General features: G+C 23.4%; 2 protein-coding genes across 2 annotated transcripts in view; one reads left to right on the forward strand and one right to left on the reverse strand.

The window, feature by feature from the left end:
* The window catches only part of LOC122637223 (odorant receptor 13a-like), a 49693-nt gene that overhangs the window by 5321 nt on the left and 32660 nt on the right, over positions 1-11712 (forward strand). The gene's annotated exons all lie outside the window — the stretch shown is intronic.
* LOC122637224 (odorant receptor 13a-like) overlaps positions 5578-11712 on the reverse strand; it is a 14353-nt gene continuing 8218 nt past the window's right edge. Inside the window, exons 3-8 of the mRNA XM_043829229.1 lie at positions 9602-10049; positions 8012-8297; positions 7718-7817; positions 6127-6237; positions 5818-5973; positions 5578-5667 (exon numbers count right to left, since the gene is read on the reverse strand). Coding sequence (XP_043685164.1) covers positions 5617-5667; positions 5818-5973; positions 6127-6237; positions 7718-7817; positions 8012-8297; positions 9602-10049 — 1152 coding nt within the window. The 3' untranslated portion in view covers positions 5578-5616. The remainder of the gene's footprint in view (positions 5668-5817; positions 5974-6126; positions 6238-7717; positions 7818-8011; positions 8298-9601; positions 10050-11712) is intronic.

The following is an 11712-nucleotide window of genomic DNA, read 5'->3' on the forward strand; positions in this document are numbered from 1 at the left end:
TTGTTGAATCGACTGCGTTCGATAACGACTCACCCCTTCTCACTTCTTTTTTTTGTCCGTACCTTCGATAATGATCGAAACGGACTTAAAAATTGTCTCGTATTTTCTTCTTTGATTTTTTCTTTTTTAAATTTTAATTTTTTAAATCATCCTCATGATTTCGAAAAATTGTGAATTGGTTTCAAAATTTTTTTGATTGCTACAATGGTATGTCATTTGATAATTTTCTCGGTGAAGTCATGGTGTAACTAACTCTAATTGATTTACGAATTAATTAATCTATATATCATGATATGGAATAAAAAATTTGTTTAATGACACAAATGAATAGAAAAATGTGTTTTGTCAAATCATTAATGATTGTTGCTAACAATTTCTTGTTAACAAATTATAATGATGAAACTGAGCATAATAAATATTTATCTTTTTTTTCCTAATGTAAATATAAGTTATTATTTCTAATATCATGGATTAGTTTATTAGTCTATATGAAGTATAATAATAATGAGTTAGAGGATTATATAGAAATATATTTTTAAAAATTATATATAAAAATATTATATAACAATATATGGATAAAAAGAAATGGCAAAGGAAAAAAGGAAAAAGAAGGAAAGGAAAAATGAAAAAAAAATTAATTTCTATTCTGTAAATATCATCGACAACGGAAAGAACTTGCCGACAGTGAATTGCAAATATTTCGTCGATCGCATCATGGATATTTGCATTAATTTAATCTCCTCTTGTGATATGTTATACTATTTCCAATGATAAAATTTTTTCATCAAAGGAGACTCTGTAAAATGTGTTCTACAAGTTTACTAGTTTATAATCATATTTATCAATTATTTTTGATAAAATAGGAGGATCGAACGCCAGGAGAATGACAGATCAATAGAATTATAAAAAGAAAGAAAAAAGAATTGTATCGAGATACGCTCTTGAAGTCCTGAAATACTGAAATTCTGCAATGTGAGATCAAATTTTTTAGGATACTCAATATATATAATTCATAAATTTTATGAATTTAATGTGTATAATATAATATATATCTATGCAAGTATACATATATAGGTATATTAAACTGTATACATATAAAAAACGCACTAAAAAAATAATAATAAATAAATATAATAAACAATATATTAAAATATATAATAAGATATAAGAATATATATTACAAGAAATAAATAAATAAAACAAATGTATTTAATAATATATAAATACAATAAAGTAATAAAAAACATATAAAATAAAAGTAGTAAATACTATATATATTATATGTGTATTTATGTGTACACACATGCAATATACATATATATAAAATATAATATGTATATTATATATATATATATATAATTAAAATATAATAAATAATCCTATATAAATAGGAATAAATGTAAGTAAATTATTAAAAATAAATAATTGATATTTGTGTGTTTGTGTCTTCTTTTATAGTGTGTAAAACGAACGGTAGCATAAAATGACATTGTATACAAACAAAATAATTTACGTAATTTATTAATAAGACACTTTTCAATATAATAATAAAACACAACGTTAAAGCACAACCTGCAATAATGCCAAAAGCAATTAATTTTGCTCCCTATCCTACTTAAAAATAACACCTGAATTACCAATTTTCAGGCATAACATTATGAACGTATTTTGTAGAGGGTGAAAAATTGCATCGATTAATGTATTCAAAATTAGACTTTTACTTTTCAAAATAGACTAATTGCACTTTTCAACCATCTAATATTCATCTATAGAAATGCATAAAAGTTTCTTGGAATTATGTAGCGTTTAATATCTATTAACTTATACATTTTTTATTTATCATTTAACTCATGACTTGTATGATATTTTCCTAGATCTCGAATCCTTTCAAAGATATTGCTCGGCCCATTTTCAACGAACACCGTGTACATACATCCACACGTTCTTTCGCATGGTATATATACATACATACATGTGTGTGTGTGTGTGTGTGTGCATATATATACATATATATAAATAATGTTCTAATTATAATATATATATATATCCTATTATTTTTATTATGTTTATTGTCGTGACACATTGTAATATAAGATATAGATATATATTTATTTATTTTAAGGAATTTTTTAATTTTTTTATTCATTTTGATAATAAGAATAATAACAATAACAATAACAATAAAAAAAACAATAACAGTAACAGTAACAGTAATAGTAACATTAAGAACAATAACGATAAAAACAAAAACAACAAGAACAAGAACAATAAGTTACAAAAACAACAAGAACAATAACAATAACAATAACAACAACAACAACAACAACAACAACAACAATAATAGCAATATTAATAATAACGACAAGAATGATAATAATGACAATAACGATAGTAATGACAATAATGACAATAATGGCAATAATAATAACAACAACAACAACAAATAAATAACAATACAATACAAGCAAAAACAAATAATAATAACAATAATAACGATATAACAATAATAACAATAATAATAATAATAATAATAATATTAAGGGTTAGTATAGCTTAGGACTCATTAATTATAAATAATTCATTGAATTTTAAAATATCTAATAAGCTGTGAGATTACTTTCTATATCTTATTTTTATGAAAAGTAAGTATATGAACCAAGATGTTTAGAGAAATTTAATGGAATAAGAATATAGAAATATATAAGTTTTCGATATATTAGCACATAACATATGTCACTCATGAATTAAAAAATTTGTTTAGAAATTATATTGTCTACGAAAATATTTAGAAAATTTTTGTAAAATTAGAATATAAAATTGTTGTACATTAGTAATTTCTAAATGTCTCGTTTATTTCTAACATTCTAATATTTCCTTCTAATATTCCAATATTCTAATATTCTAATATTCTTACGTTCTAATATAAACTTTTTTATTTGATTTTTATTAGTTTTATTATCTAATTTTTTTAAATCTTTAACAAATAATTTATTGACTGAAACAAAATTTATTTTCTGATTTAATGACATCATAAATAATAGTCAAAAAATATCTATGAAAAATTATCGACGTGAACGTACAATTATTTATTTTATTTCATTTATTTAATTATTTCAAACTTAAATTAAAAATAAAATACAATTTTAATTATAATAAAATTTCTTGCCAATCAATTAAACTAAATTACAATTTTTTCGAATCAATCATGTGTGAACGTGCGTGTGTCACTTGTCTGCATATATGTATGTGTGAGCACGCGCGCATGTGTACGTATTTGTATATGCTGCGCCTAAAGAAAATCACATTTTTTTTTTTTTACTATTAAGGCTGTTTATCATCTCTTGTATTATAATGGTTTATCCCATCAAGCAGAACAGGCGTAATTTTTAATCGATTTTGATAAAGAAGGTCTCATTTTAAAGGCGAAGATTTAATCTATTAATCCTACTTTTCGAATTTTTGAAGAAGCTTTATTTTTTCTTTTAAATTGCGTTGAAAAATGATATTTTTTCGAGAATAGTTTATTCACAAATTTAAAGCTTTTTCAAAAATTCTACAATAAGACTAATAGGTAAATGATGTTTCCGACATTTTTCGCAAAAAAAAAGGTTTGGTATGTAGCACTCCTTGAAATTTGTGGCAAAGAAGCTCGTTTCTTCACTACTGATTTTCATATATATGTTTGAATGGTGTATATTCCGTGAAGTAGCGATTGTTTATTTGTGTGTGTACGTAAATAGCTGATGCTCTTTTTCAAACGCGAAGAAATGCGTTTCACGATGCTCTCAACGTAAAGCTATGGCAACTCGTTCGGTCATTTTAATGAGTTTTTGACAAACGATTTTATAGCAAAAATAAGGAAATGCGTGTTCAATCGTTCATGTCAATGGATCGAAATTTTCAAAATATTGTTCCTTTTTTATTTTATAAAGTAAAAAGATAATCGTTTTATAAGCGATATGTAGCACATTGGCAAGCATCTAGATTCGTAGATTTCGTGGCTAAGTGATTCTGGTGTTTTTTTTTTTTTATTATATCGATGTAAACGAAAATAATGGACTAATTTTTTTTTTTCTTTATTTGATAATTTAGTAAGGTATTACTACTCAATCTCTTATATTTATTTTCTCTACTAACGACTGACGTAAATTTCGCAGTGATCTGTCCTAGATAGGACACCGCAACAATATAATTTTGTTTGAGTACAAATGCATATAAAGTATATATATTTGTTAACTATTTTTTCAAAATTGATAATTAATAGACACATATATTATATATCATTTTTAATAAAGATCAAAATACAAGTTCGTTTCCATATCATCTACGAGATATTTCTCCCAGTTCTATTTTGTTATGCTTTCCTCTGTAGAAGTTCATTTCATATTATTACTATTACTATAATAATAATATATAATATAATAATATAGCAATAAGAACAGTAATAAGAAGAAGAAATATTATAAGAATATGTTATACTTATAGTACGTACATTATGACACGTATATAATAATTTATAACAAAAGAAGGAAAAATGTATCATTTTATATCATGGTTTATTGCACGAACTCTCAATAAATTCTGTTCTTGATAATTTTAACACATAACCGTCCATCGATAGAAACGTTCTATACAAATGACCTATGATGACAAGTACGGAACGTTTCTTTTGTTTTCGTCCGCATCGTTTCTCTTTGTCTTACTATCTTAGGATCAAAATGCATTTATTTTCATATTTTTTAATATATATATATATATAAATTATATTGCAGTACATTTTCACTATTATTATTATTATTATTATATTATAGAAGTAATATAAAGTGAACTAGTCATACAGAGGAAACCACGTAAAACAAAGCGCTGAGAATATTATCTCATAGGTAGTATAAAAACAAACTACTCATGTTTTAATTTATAATTACGAACTCATGTATTAAAATAATATAATATATAAGTATTTAGTAACTATTTTTAAAAAAGCATTCGACAAAATCTTATTTTTTGTCGCAAATTTATGTTATTAATTAATATATGTTATTAATTATTAGGATATATTTTATTAATAATTAATACGTTATTAATTAATAATTAATAATTATAAGTTCTTATATGTCAATTATTTTTATTATTTTCTATGCATTTATCGTAAAATAAATGCGTTGTATTTAGCATAGATCACTGTGAGACGCACGGCTACTAACAAAAAAAGATATACATATGAGAGACTGAAAAGTGTGAGTATACAATTTACTAAACTAATTGTTCTAACCTGCGCGAAACCAATTGTTATGTACGTGTGAGAGGAGAATAACTAAACGATACTTATATATTGATACGATGGCGCATGGTGGGGATAGCGTTCCTTGCTCGTATTGTAGTTCATATCTTATTCACACCTGTCGCTGAAATTACACACGTTTCGAACGAAAGGTGACGGACAGCCTTAAATCGTTAATTTTAAAAAAACTGCACACACACACAGCCGCACGCACTCACATATGCACATAAACATACACAAATCACACAATAGTACGTGTATATGTATCATATATATATGTATAGATATATTCAATTCATTAAGTATTTTAAATCGAAGCCGATTTGATTTCTTTTTCAAACGAATGTCCGCAGTACCGAAAAATAAGCCATCGATGTTTTCAGAACCTAAAAATGAGTTGGTTCTTTTTAATTAAAACCAAAAAAAAAAATAAAAATACAAAACAAAGAAAGAATAAAAATGCGTAGCTGAGAAAATTTTTTTTCTTTCTTTTATCTTGCGAAATAATATACATAATATATGTTAAGAAAACTTACGTCGGTAAAAGTGTTCAGTGACAAGGTGCAAAATTTACCGGAAGTAAGTCGCATAAATTTCGTCGAACGCATCATACAAATGTGCATTAATTTTTTTTCCGTTCTCGAGATGTTGTACCACTCGCAGTGATAAAATGCGTCACCTAAGACGGAGCTCTAGAGCAAGAAAAAAAAATTAATCGATAAATAAAAAAAATAAAAAATTGAATCGCGTATGCATTGCACTCCGATTGTTTTTTTTTTTCTAATATGATATTTAAAAATGAAAAAAGGAAGATAAGAAAAAAAAATAAAAGAAGAAATAAATACCTCCTTTATAAGACATTCTCCCATGTAACAGTAAGCTAAAAGTGTGCTAAACACGCAGGCAAGGATTAGAAAGAATGCGACTAACATTCTCCCCTCCCCCTCAGCTGTACTCTGAAAAAAATTGATTAAGATTTTTTCATTATTCTAATTGATTACGTTTTGATTTAGAATTAATCAAAAGATTATTTAATTATACCATTAATTTGTGTGTGTGTAGGTATAAATATATAAATTTTATAGTATTCAAATAGTTCACATTATTCAAAACGTATATATATATATATATATAGTATCGAAACATATATACATATATACATACATACATACATATATATATATATATATATATATATATATATAAAATGTGATTTAACAAGTATTATACAATATATAATAAAACAATATTACATTTATATATTATGATTTAAAATACTATGGTATTATGTATACATACATAAACAACTGTCTATATAGGCATATAATGTTGAAATATTATAACATAATTTGAAATGCAATATATATATATATATATTGTTAAAACAATGTAATTTAAAAAATACTATATATAATTTAAAATACTCTATATATATATATAATTATGTCTCTCTTTCTCTCTCTCTCCACAAACATACACACACACACACACACACACACACACACACACACACACACGCACGCACGCACACATATGTATGTATGTTTGTATGTATTATTTTTTTCTCAATATTATAATAATAATACCTATATTAATAATAATAATTAAATTTTTCATATCTTATTGATTAAATATAAGTAAATTGTCACAATTTTAATATTTTTATTAAACTATAAAATTTAACTATATATTTATTTAAATATTTATTAATTATCACTTATTTTTCAACATTTTTATAATAATGTCTATACTAATGATTTTCGTATCTGTCTGATTGTGTGTAAATTATTTCCATTTTAATATTTTTATTGTCATAATATTTAATTATATATTTATTAAAATAACCAATAAATATAATTTTTTCTCAATATCTTGATATGTTAATAATAATAACTGAATTTTTCATAACTTTTTGATCATGTCTATATAATAATATATTATTAAAAGATAAAATTTCATTATATACATATGTATGTATGTGTGTGCGTTTATATATATATATATATATATATATATATATATATATATAATGTATATAATAATGTATATAGTAATATATATATATATAATGTGTGTGCGCGTGTGCGTGTGTGTGTATATACTTTTAAGTTTGCTCTAGAAATCAAACAATAAGTTGCATAATTTAATTATTTGTTTACCTATTTATTAATTTATTTATTGCGAAATAATCATAATGATGAAGAAAAATAATAATTATTAAATATTTTTTTTTAATACTTGAATAATAATACCTATGGTAATAATAATAATTAAATTTTGTATATCATCCCATTAAATATATGTATATTATTTTAATTTTTCACAATGCTTTGAATACACGGTAATTTTTCGATTAATCACATCATAATTTATGTATTATTAATGATCAAACTATCAAACAATAAATAATATAATAAATAAATAAATAAAACTTACAGCAAGAGCATCATATCCCAATAAACAAAGCTGAAAAGTATTACCAACCAATTGTTGTAATATTACTAAATTAAATTCATCCTCCAATGATTCCGACAATCTGAAATCGCAAAGTACAATTTATAAATTACCAAAAAAAATGTATTATCATACACACATATATGCGCTCGCATATGTTGTATAAATATTGTATGCTCGTATACATGTTACATACGCGTAGGAATTAAAAAACAATGAAAAAAAGAAAACAGAGTAAAATAAATGAAAAAGAAAAATTGTAATTATTGTTTTTACCTGATTAATCGTATGTGTTTAACAATTAGATCTTTCATGCGACGTTGTCTATCATATGGATCATCCAGTACATGTTTGACCTTACAAGACAATGCAGAGAATAATCCACTAACGTGAAGTACCAAACTAACGAAGAGACAATCAGTACCAACGTAACCAAATACAATACTTGGTATAATAATAAATTGATAACAAGACAGGCAGATGTATGTTATGAAATCGTGTGGCTCAATTAACAGCCATACTCTATACGGCAATCGGTATCCATAAGATGAGTTTCTAAATACTGAAATATTAGGAAGAATAATAATTATTAATTGTTCATGTTTAATATTATATTGAAATTATTTTATTTCATTTACTTGATCAAAGGAATTACTATTGATTTGAAAAAAATGAAAATAATAATAATAATAATAATAATAATAATAATAACAATATAATAATAATAATAATACAAACAATAACAACAACAATAATAGTAACAGTAACAAAACAACAACAACAATAACAACAATAATAATAATAAATAATAATAGCAGTAGTAGCAATTTTGGTTTAACTAGTAATCTTGTACATATTATTAATACATGAAATATGTATAATATATATATATAATACATAAAAATATATAATACTAGATATATTTATATATAATATATATATATATAAAATATATATTTTTTTTAACGGTAAAATTATTATAACAACATTACTTGTTAAATAGTAATAATGTCAAATATTTTTAAATGATATATACATAAATATATATATATATATATTTTATTTAATGTAAGAAATATTTTTAAAAATCACTTATTAAATAATAATATTAAATATTTTTATATATGATATATATAAAAATATATTTATATATACATTTTCCTTTTTTGAAGAAAATAATATTATGAAAAGACCAATTGTTAATTAATAAATTTAATTTATAGCAGCATATTTATTATATTATTTATTAACTTAGTACCAAAAAAATATTTATTAACTTTAGTACAAAGGAATAAATCCTAATATGAATCTAGTTAATTTTCTTAATTCTTTTTCTTTTTTAATGAATCAATATATTTTTCGAGAAAAAAGAATTATATAATTAAATACATGAATTCCAAAGAAAAAAAAATAAAATAAAATAGCTCGACAAAATATTATAATATACATTCTTTCAACAAAAAACACAATAAAAGAAATCACGAAAATAAAAAAGAATTTTTTTTGAAACAACATATATAAACTACAGTTAGATAATATTAAAAAAAAGAAAAAGAAGCGAAACAAAGAAATAAAAATAAAATAAAAAAATAGAAAAGAAATTACAAAAATAGAGACAGAAAATAAAAATAAAAAATTAAAAATAAAAGGAGAAATAAATTATAAAAATTAAGAAAAATTAAGAGATGTTAATATAGAAGTAAGAAGAATTCAGGAAATATTAAAAAAAATTAAGAAATGAAAATAAAAAAAAATTGAAAAGATATAAAAAGAATAAAAGATAGAGAAAGAAAATTAGAAAAATTAAAAAAACAAGAAAAAGATTGAGAAAACAATAACGTAATTAAATTACATAAAATTAATTACCCATTTCAACGTTATTCACTAATGACATGAAGTAATAGGACGATGCACCAGCTATACATACGATCAAGGTCAACCTAACGAATTTACGACTAAATTTATTATAACTTAAAAATGCTATTTTCTCATCAAGGGTGTTATAATTGTCAATAACAAAATCGGTTCTGACGTCTTCCAACAATCTTGCCAATGATTTTTTTTTAATCCTACAAATGCATATTTTCAATAGTGCCATCAAATTGAATACATTTTCCAATAGACATCCAACAATATAAGTTAAATTCGATATATTCATCGTTATATCGATGATAGCTAATGAACAATGTATTGTCAAATATGTTGCAAAAAATATAAACTTAGGCTCATTCGTATTTTCTGGCCAAATACCGGCACAATTCATGGTACGTTTAGTCATATCTATCACATTCGCGGTATTATCAAACTCGAGTTCCTAAAAAAGTCACGAAATTACCAAATTTAAATTATGATTATTCTAAATCGTTTAATTCGTTCATATTAGATATCATACACTTCTTTTTTCTTGTTATTTTTTTTATTTTAATTTAGTGTTATTAGTATTTAATTATTAATATTTCATTATAATATAATACTAATTTTAAGGAAATCGATTTGCATTCGACAAAATTTTTGTTTGTATTCAATATATATATATATAATATTATATGATATTTATTTTATGTATTACTACATATCATATATATTATATATAATAGTAATGAAATTATGAAATTACTTACGATTTTTCCAAATCATCTAATCATTCATATTATATTTTTATTTTTTTTTAATTCCATACGTGTGTGTGTGTGTGTGTGTGTGTGTATGTAATGCAAATTAATAACAAATCGATTTCTTCTTCTGCAATTCGACGAGTAACACTTAAGTTTTTTATTTTGTTATATTCTTTTTTCTGTTTCTTTTTTTTCTTCTTAATATTATTATTATTATTGATTATTATTACGCGATATTACAATCATTATTATTATTATTTTTCTTTTAAATATCATTTTTGAATATCGAAAAAACAAGTACTTTCAAAATTTTCGTACTTGCCATAATTTTTTTCTTCCTTATATTTATATATTCATTTATTAATTCATGAATTAATTAATTAATTTATTTACTTATTTACTTCTTTTGGAACGAAACAACATGAGCTTTTCTCGCAAGCTCGCAACTGACTAAAGTAGAAAGGTTGTTTTCAATCGTCCAAGTAAACACTTCTGTGACGTAAACGATCGAAAGAAAAGAAGAAAAAAAAAAGAAAAAAAGGAAAAGAAAAAAAGAAGAAAAGAAACCAAATAGAAAAAGAGAATGAAAATAGAAAAACCCGTAGATGTTCTTTCGCTATTGCAAAAAATTTCACTTTTAAATAACTAATATACTATGTCCGATGTATCAGCATGAGCATTCATACAAGCTTGCTTTTTATTTCTTCTTTTTCTTTTTTTAATGTTTCTTTCCTCTCAACAGAAGAGAAGAAGGAAAAAAAAGAAAAAAGAATTAATAAGCACCAATTTCTAAACGAAAAGACGAGACGATTATAAATAATTCGTCGAATTTCCTATTTTTCTCTTCTCTTTTTTTCCCGTAACATCCAACAACACGTATAAGTTTCTTCTCTCTCTCTCTCTCTCTCTCTCTCTCTCTCTCTCTCTCTCTCTTCTACATTTCACGACAAATATTATATTATCTCTTGGGAATTTATATGAAGAAAAAAGACAAAAAGAAAAAAAAGAATATGGGTTCGAACTGACAAAAACTTTTGTACGTTTCGTGAGTAATAATATTAAGCTTTCATATTTCGCAATGATATAACTTTATCGCTCGTTTCGTATCAATCGATTAGTATCAATTTTAAAATTAATGATCCTTATGTAGAGGTTCTTATGTAACGATCCCATAGTAGAATTTTTTTTCTTTTTTTTTTTCGTTGACTACTCGACATCGTTACTACTTACCTATGTACATATGCATTCGTAATTTGCTAATACGGTCTTATATTCCTCAGTTTCTTTTCTTTTTCTGTTTTTTTTTTATTTTTATTTTTTCTTCTCTCTCTCTCTCTCTCTCTCTCTCTCTCTCTCTCTCTC

The sequence above is a fragment of the Vespula pensylvanica genome, chromosome 25 (assembly GCF_014466175.1).
Source record: "Vespula pensylvanica isolate Volc-1 chromosome 25, ASM1446617v1, whole genome shotgun sequence".
NCBI lineage: Eukaryota > Metazoa > Arthropoda > Insecta > Hymenoptera > Vespidae > Vespula > Vespula pensylvanica.